This window comes from Pristiophorus japonicus, chromosome 9 (genome assembly GCF_044704955.1).
Source record: "Pristiophorus japonicus isolate sPriJap1 chromosome 9, sPriJap1.hap1, whole genome shotgun sequence".
Classification (NCBI taxonomy): Eukaryota; Metazoa; Chordata; class Chondrichthyes; family Pristiophoridae; genus Pristiophorus; species Pristiophorus japonicus.
Genome location: NC_091985.1, coordinates 130,938,975 through 130,951,679, shown reverse-complemented (window position 1 = coordinate 130,951,679; position 12,705 = coordinate 130,938,975). Strand labels below are relative to the sequence as shown.

The 12,705-nt window shown below is 43.3% G+C and overlaps 1 protein-coding gene across 1 annotated transcript in view; it reads left to right on the top strand.

Annotated features, from left to right (window-relative positions):
- Window positions 1–6,651, top strand: part of slx4ip (SLX4 interacting protein) — a 117,380-nt gene extending 110,729 nt beyond the window's left edge. Inside the window, 2 exon segments of the mRNA XM_070889851.1 lie at window positions 5,407–6,226; window positions 6,228–6,651. Of these exon segments, the coding sequence (XP_070745952.1) occupies window positions 5,407–6,226; window positions 6,228–6,278 (871 nt within the window). The 3' untranslated portion in view covers window positions 6,279–6,651.
- The last annotated feature ends 6,054 nt before the right edge of the window (window positions 6,652–12,705 follow it).

Genomic DNA, 12,705 nt, shown 5'->3' with positions numbered 1-12,705 from the left:
CCTTACTTTCTCTAATCTCCACCCACAATGATTCAACATTTTGTTCATTAGAACCAATATCATCTCTCACAACTGCCCTGATATCATCCTTTATTAACAGAGCTACCCCACCTCCTTTCCCTTCTTGTCTATCCTTCCGAATTGTCAGATACCCCTGTATGTTTAAATCCCAGTCTTGGCCACCCTGCAACCACGTTTCTGTAATGGCCACCAAATCATACCCATTTGTAATGATTTGTGCCGTCAACTCATTTACTTTATTTCGAATGCTGCGTGCGTTTAGGTAGAGTGTTTTAATACTAGTTTTTAAACCATGATTTTTAGTTTTGACCCCTCCTGCAGCCCCTTTATATTCATACATATTGACCCTTCTTATCACCTTGTGGTTTGCACTTACCCCAGTGCTACTTTGCTCTGTTGCCTCCTGTCTTTTGTATTCTTTCTTGGGGTCCTGTTCATTTGCGCTCTCACCCACTCTAACTAGCTCAGAGCCCTCTCCTGGGTTCCGAATACTCCTCCCATTGAGGCACCGAGCTTTCAGGCTTGCCTTTTTATTACACTTTGACCCTTTAGAATTTTGCTGTACATTGGCCCTTTTTGTTTCTTGCCTTGGGTTTCTCTGCCCTCCACTTTTACTCATCTCCTTTCTGTCTTTTGCTTCTGTCTCCATTTTGTTTCCCTCTGTCTCCCTGCATTGGTTCCCATCCCTCTGCCATATTAGTTTAACTCCTCCCCAACAGCACTAGCAAACACTCCCCCTAGGACATTGGTTCCGGTCCTGCACAGGTGCAGACCGTCCGGTTTGTACTGGTCCCACCTCCCCCAGAACCGGTTCCAATGCCCCAGGAATTTGAATCCCTCCCTGCTGCACCACTGCTCAAGTCACGTATTCATCTGCGCTATCCTGCAATTCCTACTCTGACTAGCACGTGGCACTGGTAGCAATCCCGAGATTACTACTTTTGAGGTTCTACTTTTTAAATTTAGCTCCTAGCTCCTTAAACTCGTTTCGTAGGACCTCATTCCTTTTTTTACCTATGTCGTTGCTACCAATGTGCACCATGACAACTGGCTGTTCTCCCCTTTTTAGAATGTCCTGCACCCACTCCGAGACATCCTTGACCCTTGCACCAGGGAGGCAACATATCATCCTGGAGTCTCGGTTGCGGCCGCAGAAACGCCTATCTATTCCCCTTACAATTGAATCCCCTATCACTATCGCTCTCCCACTCTTTTTCTTGCCCTCCTGTGCAACAGAGCCAGCCACGGTGCCATGAACTTGGCTGCTGCTGCCCTCTCCTGATGAGTCATGAGTCATCCCCCTCAACAGTACTCAAAGCAGTGTATCTGTTTTGCAGGGGGATTACCGCAGGGGACCCCTGCACTACCTTGTACTGGTCTTCCATTCCCTAGCTGGCTGTGAACTCTTCACCTGCGATAAGACCAACTCGCTACATGTGCTACTTATGTCATTCTCAGCATCGTGGATGCTCCAAAGTAAATCCACCCTCAGCTCCAAATCCGCAACGCGGTCCGTCAGGAGCTGAAGGCGGATACACTTCCCACACACGTAGTCGTCAGGGACACCGGAAGTGTCCCTGAGTTCCCACATGGTACAGGAGGAGCATATCATGTGACCGAGCTCTCCTGCCATGACTTAACCCTTAGATACATTTAATTTGGCGACAACAATGTTAACGGGTTACTTACTGATATATAAAAAAAGAAAAGCTACTCACCAATCACCAGCCAATCACTTACCCCTTTGGCTGTGACGTCACCTTTTGATTTCTTTCTACTTTTTTGCTTTTTCTCCCGGCTGGACCTGCACAAGCACGCCTTTATAGGCCTCTCCACGCAGCTCGAGCTCCCGCCTCCGATCTGCCACCGCCTCTCGCAGCCGCTGGGCTTTTATAGGCATCACCACGCACCTCGAGCTCCCGCCTCCGATCTGCCGCCGCCTCTCGCAGCAGCTGGGCCTTTATAGGCCTCACCACGCACCTCAAGCTCCCGCCTCCGATCTGCCGCCGCTTCTCGCAGCCGCTGGGCCTTTATAGGCCTCTCCACGAACTTCGAGCTCCCGCTTCCGATCTGCCGCCGCCTCTCGCAGCCACTGGGCCTTTATAGGCCTCTCCATGCACCTCGAGCTCCCGCCTCTGACCTGGGCTTCTTGCTTCACAGATTATTCCAGATGAAACTCTAAATCCAGTTCTACCCAAATTTATATATGCTCCATTTGAACCAATGACTGCTATAGAAATAGGCTGCCATCTTTGAAAGGTTATTTTTGGCTCTAATCCCAGTTGTGAGTGAGAAAGCTATAAATTCTAACGGCAAAGACACCCTTGTCTTATCCAGATTGAACTTAGACTAGTGATTTAACCCGTGTCATGTTTTGGAATTTTTGATTATATTTTTCTTCATGGAAAGGACTTGGATATGATTAATGTTAAAGTGTTGATTTAAAGTGTTCATCAAAAGTTAGAAATCCTCCTCCAAAATGAATCTGCTGGGACAGAGATGGGATTTATATATTTATTAGCCAGGCCTTAAATCTGTTTCTTATGATTGTGGACCATTAGGAAATCATTATCTGATGTATTCCCACCAACTTTTCACACCATAGTGGGTTAGAATGTTCTTCTTGTTGAGCTTTGCACAGATCTAATTTCAAAGGGAGGGATGAAGTAGCAGGCTTGATTGGCAGACCATCAGGCCAAATCCTCAACAAGGGGACGGGTTGGGAACCAAGCCTCAACTTCCTGTAGGATAGGAAAAGAAGGGAACAAAGACTTGCATGTTGGGAGGTTAGTTGATGAAGTCTGTGTAGAGAGAGAGAGAGAGAGAGACCTGTAAGTTCCTGCCAGGTTTCCTAAAGAAAAGAGCCAACCAGGCTCTGCAAACTCCTTCATCTGATTTAATGCTGATTGGCTACAGCAAATGTATTTAGCCCAGAAACTTAGATAGGATCTTGATGTATTATTTTTCTTATTCACAAGGAGGACACAGAGTTATTTGGAGCAGGTGAGATTTTGTTACGTCTGTTACTCTCTGCATTGTGTCCTGTGAAATAAAACAGCTTAACAATTCGTATCTGGCCTTGGCTCGCCATGTTTCTCAATTCGCCTCTGAAAAGGTCAGGGGAAGCGCCAATGAAGGCACATGCAAAAGATGCTGTATTCCGTTCTGATCACATGGAGGTCCTATTGTTTCATTCCCCAGGATATGCTATTGCAAATTTAGATATTGGGCAATACGGACCAGCCCTTAAACATAAGATTCTTAGACCACTTATAGGAGTGTCCAGCACCCAAAGAATATCTGTGGCAAAATCCTAAAATTGTAATGGTCTGCCTTCACAATGATCATAAACTTAACAATGGATATAAATTCTATAATCTGATTATCAAATGTGCAAAAGTATCCACTTATTACCTCAGCTAATTATGATCTATGGCCCAAAATCCTAGCATCCCGTTTCTTGTTTTTCATATTAAGTGGCATAATAACAGAGTATGGTTAGAGGCAGCAGTAACAGGAATCAATATTGCATTAAATTGAACTGGTAGTTGCTGGGAGCCTTGGAGAAACTGCTGTTATATCATTGAGTAAGTCTCTGGTTTCCTACAGCCTAAAATAAGTCAGTGAGTGGTATTCTTTAAGCCTACACTATGCTTCTGCTACTGAAACCCAGTATTAAATTCCTGACTGTCCCTCTCCCCTTCAGAACCACTATCACGACCCCCTTACTCAAAAAATAATCCATACTCCAAACCAACTACTGCCAGTGTCACAGCACTGAGACTGTTGTAAAGCCATGAGTGACGTCCTCAGTGACATTGACTGTAGTGCACTTTCCCGCTTTATCTTCATCAATCTTTTTACAATGCTTGGCACTGTAGATCACTGTTCTTCACCACCATGGTCCAGCTCCCGGAGACTGTCTTTGTTTGGGTCCATTCCTACCTATCTGGATGCAGTCAACGTATATCTTGCAATTTTTTCTCTTCCATTCCTCACATTGTCACCTCAGGAGTCCCTGAAGGATCTATCTTTGGCCCCTCCTTTTCCTCATCTATATGCTGTCTTGTGGTGACAGCATCCACAGGTGTGGAGTTAGCTTCCATAAGTATGCTGATGATATCCAGCTCTACTTCTCAACCATTTCACACAATCTTGTGACCACATCTGTCCCATTAGACTTCATGTCCAAAATCTAGCCTTGGATGAGCCACAAATTCCTTCAACTGAAACAACAGAAAGACTGAAGCTATGGTTTGCAGTGGTCGTCACAAAGTCCGCTGCCTTAACCCTGGCCACTTATTGCCATCTCCAGACTCAATTACTCCATTGAACAATGCTTGTTCATTGCTCCCATCCTTGCCAACCTACACACTGCCTCCCTATCCCTAACACATTGATATTAACATTGTCATCCCTGTCCTCAAATCTCTCCATGCCCTCCTTTCGTCCTACCACTGCAAGCTCCTTCAGACTTGCTCTCCCTTCTCTACCCTTTGGTCTTCTGAATCTGACGATCTAATCTTTCCACCCTCCCCCTGCTACTGTGGTGGCAGAGCTTTCAGTTGCTTAGGTCGTGATCTCTGTAATTCCCTCGCAAGACCTCTCTGCCTTTCCTCCTTTAGTAACCTTCTCAAAAACCACCTTTTCTCCCAAGCCTTTAATTATCTCTCTGAATTTCTCTCCCTGCACAGTGTTTTGTTCCTCTTGTTACTCCTCTCAAGTGCCTTGGGAAATTTTCTACATTAAAGGCATCATTTCAATGTTTTATTGTTGTATCGCTATTGGTAGCTTTCCAGACTACAGCCCCACAAGCAGGTGAAGCAGTGTGTGAAGCCCCGTCAATGGTTGATATGCTCATCTGAAATAGATTGCCCCACAGATAACATTTTGAGAACCTGAGCAGCTAAGTACCATGATCTGCTAGCTTTACCAGACTCAGCCTGAGGCACTTCTTTGCAGGAACATAGCATTCTGCTGCTTACTAATTATTTTGAAATATTGGAATTTCCAATTGTGTCTACTGAATAAAGACTTGAAGCCTTTTTTTAAACTGTGTTGTCACTTTAAACAAGCAATATGTTAATGGAAGGATTTTTTTGGTTCATTTCAAAAACAAGCTTTTTCTTGTTAACCCCACCAAATGTGTTTCCTGCTTTTGCTTTTGTACTTAATATAAAATTTATGTGAAATCAGTATTAGTTTTCACAGCTGGAAACATCTGTACTATGTATAACAGAAATAATTAAGATTGACATTTGGATAGTTATGGGGGAACTTTTAACAAATATAGAATATTTGAATGAATGTTCTCCATCTGTAAGCCATCCAGGACTGGGTGACAATGAACACCTTAATTCATATTGGATCTTTCATTTCTTCCAGTGTAAAAAAGACGACTTACACAAAAATGGCAAACTTTAACAAATCTGAAACTAGCAATTGCTTGCCAAAAGTATTGCATGCTGTAACAGAAGATGAGCAGGATGTAGCCCAATCTGCTGCAGGTTTCAGCCATGAGATTCAGGATATAAATACTGGTAGAACAGAAGATTGTATGAACTCAGTTCAAAGCAAGTTATTACTTCCTGTCATAAAACTGGAAAAATATATTAACAAAAGACAGCCAGCTCAACAGAACTGCCAACAACAACCTCAATCTATTGAACAGCTGAAGACAGGTTTGAAAAGCACAGTGGGCGGCAATGAGTCAGCACTGCGGGATCCTAAACAAAATGAAGTAAACACTAAAATACAAACTAAGCGAAGCAGAGGCTCCTCTCAGAATGGAACAGATAGTGCCAAGAAGGTAATTTCTGGAGAGACTCCAACATCCCTCCATGACGATACAATGGGAATGAACTCTCTTAAGTCTTTAAGCAAAACATCTGAGAAAAAAAAGCTTTTAAAACGGAATTCCCATTATAAAAGGTCAGTCAAAGGTAAACCAGACAGCCTTGACCTCACTAATGGAGATGTAGGTGGGTACTTGTTTTCTGTAGGCAATTCTCCCCAAGACTTTTGCCACATGGATAAATGTAAAAAGAGACAACTAACAACACAGAGGAAACTGACTAAAAAGTTAGCGATGGCACCTTCAGGTCTTTCTTGTTCCGAATCTGTGAATTCAGCAACAAGTACAACATCGGTAAAAGTCGAGTCAGAGGTAGAAAATATGCAAAGAAAATCGAGACATCGAAGGCCAAAAAAGGCTGGAATTTTCAGGAATGAAGAAGCTGTCATGTGACAGTCGCTAATGGTTGGCACTCGAGTGTTTGGATGTGACAGGAGAGGACTACACTTAATATAGTACATAAATGAGAAGTCATTTTATAAAAGCACATCACTCTTGTAAAGTTACTGAGATGCCAGCAGCCTTGCATATTCTGGGTCATACTTGTACTTTAATATTCAATTAAAGCCCAATGGATAACTTGTTCTCCTTTAATTTCAGTACAATCCTCTTTTTGTCTTGGGTGACTTATGAACCCTTCATTTCTTGGTGTCTTTAGTTTTGTCTAATTTAATAATCCCATTAATGATTAGTTTACAAATGATGGATTTCAGTGAATGTGTTTTTAATTTTATTTTAAAATTACGCGCAGTCTTATTGATCCTCATATAATTTTCCTAAGTTTGTTCCATCTTGTATTTCACAATAAAGTTTAAATAGATTTGCAACTGTTTCTTTATATTGCTGTGTTTGGTTTTCACTTTACATAAACTTCAAGCACAAATATTTGTCTACTAATATTGGTTTTGCAGTGTCATGGTGGTTTGATAAAATGAAAACTCAGGATGTGTTCCGTGACATTACAGTATTCACTATTTACAATAATAAGTCATGTTAGATATTAATTGGAGATGGTTAAAGCCACAATGACGTGAAGAATTATTTGCCAGGATGGTCTGGTTTTTTCCCCTCCCAATTTCTGTATACACACATGACGCAGTAATCATTTATTCATTTTGTTTTGAGTAGAGGTTTGGCCATCATGTTGATGTCAATCAAGGAAAGAAGTCGTGTTCACTTATTTATGCTAAAATGGTGGATTAAAATAACTCCAGTATAGTCTCCCAGTTCTCATTTATTTACATACAAGAGGTAGGTGAGGAGGTAATCTATGGTCAACTGTGACTGAGGAAGAAGGTAAGGTATAATATTGAATCTGATGATTACCTTTTTAAGCATAGTATGATTGTAGATGAGAACTGCCATTTTTCCTCAGCTGCATTTTTGATGATGACGATCTTTATTTGATTTTCAATGACAACATTTTTTAAGATCCTTTCTGCAATTATGTTTTTAAATGGTTTGAATGCAGTAAATTTGATGCTAATGCTGGTTACAAAGATTGGAAAATATTCTGTTCTCCAACAACAACTTTCATTTATATAGCACCTTTAACGTGGTTAAATGACCCAAGGAAGGAGAGATGGGAGGGGGTGATGGATGGAGGTTGTATGGCTGTTGGAGGTTAAAAAGATGGGGAGGTGGGCGAGGCCATGGAGGGGTTTCAAAACAAGGATTTTAAAATCAGACCTGGAGCCATTATAGGTAAATGAGCACAGGGCCGATGGGTGAACGGTACTTGGTGCAAGTTAGGATATGGGTTGCCGAGTTTTGAATGAGCTCAAGCTTATGGAGGGTGGATGATGGGAGGTCAGCTAAGAGAGAATAGTCAAGTTTAACGGTAACAAAGGCATGAATGAGGGTTTCAGCAGCAGATAAGCTCGGGCAGGGGTGGAGACAGGCGATGTTACGGAGGTGGAAGTAAGTGATCTTGGTGATGGAGCGGATATAGGATCGGAAGCTCATCTCGGACACCAACATCACTCATTGCGATGTGCACAAAAATGATCTAACAAAAACATACAACAACAAAATCGGACATTTCCTCTGTCCTCAAGGGTCATTCACCCTAGTATCGACACAATTCCAATAGAAAAAATATCTTTCAAACTGGGTTCCTCTTTGCAGTCTGCAGCTGTTGATACATCTACATTATACAAAGGGAAGCATACTTCAAATTTGTTGCGGAAAGTACTGCTCCAGGCTTTAATTTAACCACAATAGAATTATAGTCACAGAAATTATAGCATAGAAGAAAGCCATTCAGCCCATTGTATCCATTGCCAACTGGAGCTATCTAAAGCCATTTCACCAACTTTTCTTTAACCTTTTATATTAAATACATTTCTAATTCCCTTTTCAATTAGGTTATAATCTCTGCCTCATAAGCCACTTGTGGTAAAGCATTCTATGTTCTAATACCCTTTATGTGGAGGAAAGAAAGACTTCAACCTTTTATTCTTGATTCACCAACAACAAAACATGCTCAGATTTCTGAACTGCCCACTTTCTACCTTGTAGTCATCTCTCTGACCATGCAGCTACATTTCCTTTAATGCTATGTGTCTTAATTCTTTGCAACAAGTCTCTTATGTGATACCTTATGAAACACCTGAAAGCCTAAGTATATAACATCCATTGCACTATTTATCTTTACATAAAAACATAAGAAGAGTAGGCCAGACGGTCCCTCGAGCCAGCTCCGCCATTCAATTAGATCATGGCTCATCTTCACCCTCAACTCCACTTTCCTGTCCAATTCCCATATCCCTTGATTCCCCTAGAGTCCAAAAATCTATCTATCTCAGCGTTGAATATAATCAACAACTCAGCACCACAGCCCTCTGGATTAGAGAATTCCAAAGATTCACACCCTGCTGATTTTTGTAACAAACCCAACAAGGGAGGGGGCAGTCTTGGACTTGGTTTTGGGGAATGAAAGAGGGACAGTTGGAAGGGGTATCAGAGGGAGAGCATTTTGGTGCTAGTAATCATAATTCAGTAAGATTTAGGGTAGTTATGGAAAAGGACAAGTGGGGACCTGAATAAAAGTTTTCAATTGGGGTAAAGCCAATTTTGCTGAACTGAGATGGGATTTGGCCAAAGTGGACTGGAAACAGCTAATTGATGGTGAATCAGTGTCACAACAGTGGGAGGCATTCAAGGAGGAGATCCTGAGGGTACAAAGCATGTATGTTCCCTTTTTTAAAAAAAGGGTGGGGCTAACAAATCTAGAGCCTCTTGGATGTCTAGGGACATACAGGGTAAGATAAAGAAAAAAAGGGAAGCTCGTGGCAGATACCGAGAACTCACTCCTCTAGAGTTTCTGCAGTGTTAAGAAGTGCAGGGGTGCAATTAAAAAAGATATCAGGAAAGCAAAGAGAGAGCATGAAAGAATGTTGGCAAGTAAAATCAGGGAAACCCCAAAGATGTTTTATAAATAAATTAAGAGCAAGAGGATAACTAGAAAAAGAGTGAGGCCTGTTGGAGACCATAAAGGAGATCTGTGTGTGGAGGCCGATAACGTGGGTAGAATTCTTTATGAATACTTTGCATCCGTTTTCACAAAAGAGAGACAATGCAGACTTTGCAATGAGGGAGGAGGAGTGTGAAATATTAGATGAGATAAACATAGTGAAAGTTGAAGTATTAAGGGGCTTAGCAGCTTTGAAAGTGGATAAATCCCCAGGCCTGGATGAAATAAATCCCAGGCTGTTAAGAGAAGCAAAAGAGGAAATAGCAGATGCTCTGAACATCATTTTCCAATCCCCTCTGGCTACAGGTGTGGTGCCAGAGGACTGGACGACTGCTAATGCTGTACCTTTGTTTAAAATAGAGAGAGGGATAGACCGAGTAATTACAGGCCAGTCAGCCTAACCTCGGTGGTGGGAAAATCATTGGAAAAAGTCCTGAGGGACAAGATAAATCTTCATTTGGAAAGACATGAATTCATCAAGGACAGTCATCATGGATTTGTCAAGGGAAGGTCGTGTCTAACTTGATTGAATTTTTCAAGGAGGTAACCAGGAGGGTCGATGAGGGCAGTGCGTATGATGTAGTGTATAAGGATTTTAGCGAAGCTTTTGTTAAGGTCCCACATGGCAGACTGGTCACGAAAGTAATAGCCCTTGGGATCCAGGGCAAAGTGTCAAGTTGGATCCAAAATTGGCTCGGAGGCAGAAAGCAAAGGGTAATGGTTGGATGTTTTTCTGACTGGAAGCCTGCATCTAGTGGGGTTTCCCATATGGAATACTTGCCTTTATTAGTGGAGGCATGGAATACAAGAGCAAGGAGGTTATGCTTGCTGTATAAAACACTAGTTAGGCCACAGCTGGAGTACTCTAGAGGAGTAGGAAGCAAAGGATAATGGTTGATGGGTGTTCTTGCGACTGGAAGGATGTTTCCAGTGGGGTTCCGCAGGTCCCTTGCTTTTTGTGATATACATCAGTAATCTAGACTTGAATATAAGGGGTATGATTAAGAAGTTTGCAGATGATACTAAAATTGGCTGTGTGGTTGATAATGAAGAAGAAAGCTGCGGACTGCAGGAAGAGATCAATCAACTGGTCAGGTGGACAGAACAGTGGCAAATGGAATTTAATCCTGAGAATTGTGAGGTAATGCATTTGGGGAGAGCTAACAAAGAAAGGGAATACACATTAAATAGTAGGATACTGAGAAGTGTAGAGGAACAAAGGAACCTTGAAAGTAGCAGGCCAGATAGATAAGGTGGTTAAGTAGGCATATGGAATGCTTGTTTTTATTAGCCAAGGCATAGAATACAAGAGCATGGAGTGATGTTTGAACTGTATAAAACACTGGTTAGGCCGCAGCTGGAGTACTTACTGCATGTACTGGTCACCACATTACAGGAAGGACGTGATTGCACTGGAGAGGGTAAAGAGGAGATTTACGAGGATGTTGCCGGGAGTGGAGAATCTAAGCTATGAGGACAGATTAGATAGGTTGGATTTGTTTTCATTGGAACAGGAGGCTGAGGGGAGACCTCATTGAGGTGTATAAAATTATGAGGGGCCTAAATATAGTGGATAGAAAGGCTCAGTCTCAGGTTAAGAGGTCAGCATTTAGGACTGAGAATGAGGAGGTATTTCTTTAGAATAGAATAGAAAATTACAGCACAGAAGGAGGCCATTTCGGCCCATTGTGTCCGTGCCAGCCAACAAGAGGTTATCCACCCTAATCCCACTTTCCAGCTCTAGGTCTGTAGCCCTGCAGGTTACAGCACTTCAAGTGCATGTCCAAATACTTTTTAAATGTGAGGGTTTCAGCTTCTACCTTTCAGGCAGTAAGTTCCAGACCCCCACAACGCTATGGCTGAAGAAATTTCCCCTCAAATCCCCTCTAAACCTTCTACCAATTACTTTAATTTTATGCCCCCCTGGTTGTTGACCCCTCTGCAATGGAAATAGGCCCTTTCTAGCCACTACATCTATTTATGTCCACCAGCGATAATACCAAACAAATGTCACAGCATAAAGAAGTTTCAGCTAGCACTGTACACAAAGTAACGTCGTTTTCAGGCAGGAATGCACATGGCAGAACGTACACGCCAGCAGCTGCATGACCTCAGATGACCCAGAGTCCGCCATCAATCGTTAATGCGAGGCAGTTAACACCTTGTTGGCGCTGCGGAGGTGATCATCGAGCCCATCAATGCCGCTTCAAACACAGCGTGCAAAGGCTGTGGAACAGTGGAACACTTCCAGCGAATGTGCAGACGAGCTGCAAACCACCATGTTGCAGAGGAAGATTGATCCATAGTGGATCAGGCTGAACTAGAGACTCGAACCGAGGAGGCAGAAATGTACGGGGTACACACCTTCACCACAATGTCCACCAAATAAACTGAACGGAATTCCAATATCCATGGAGCTGGACACTGGTGCGGGTCAGTCTATCTTGAGCAAAAAGGCCTTCGACAGGCTGTGGTGCAACAAGGCACACAGATCCAAGCTTTGCCCCATTCACGCCAAGCTAAGAACTTGCACCAAAGAGCTGATCTCTGTTATTGGCAGCGCAGAAATAAAAGTCTCCTATGATGGAGCAGCAGTGCACGAACTCCCACTATGGATTGTGCCAGGAAATGGCCTCATACTGTTCGGCAGAAGCTGGCTGGGAAAAATCCACTGGAACTGGGACGACATCCGAGCGCTTTCGTCCGTCGACGACGCCTCGTGCCCAGGTTCTGAGCAGGTTCCCGTCGTTGATTGAGCCAGGCATCGGAGGTTTCTCAGGGGCGAAGGTGTGGATCCACTTGGTTCCCAGTGCACAGCCCATCCATCACAAGGCACGGGCGGTGCCATATATGATGCAAGAAATAGGTCCGCTGCCCAGACCTATTTGCGACCCTGGCTAGAGGAAAGATGTTCACCAAGTTGGACCTGGCCGCGGCCTACATGACGCAGGAGCTGGAGGAATCTTCGAAAGGCCTCACCTGCATCAACACGCACAAAGGTCTGTTCATCTACAATAGATGCCCATTTGGGATTCGTTCAGCCGCGGCAATTTTCCAACGGAACATGGAGAGCCTGCTAAAGTCGGTTCCGCGCAATATGGTCTTCCATGATGACATATTGGTCACAGGTCGGGACACCATCGAACACTTGCAGAACCTGGAAGAGGTTCTAAGTCAGCTAGATTGCGTAGGACTCCGGTTGAAACGCTCGAAGTGTGTTTTCTTGGCACCAGAGGTCGAGTTCTTAGGACGAAGAATCGCGGCAGACGACATCAGACACACCAACGCCAAGACGGAGGCCATCAAGAACGTGCTGAGACCACAGAACATGATGGAGCTGCAGTCGTTCCTGGGA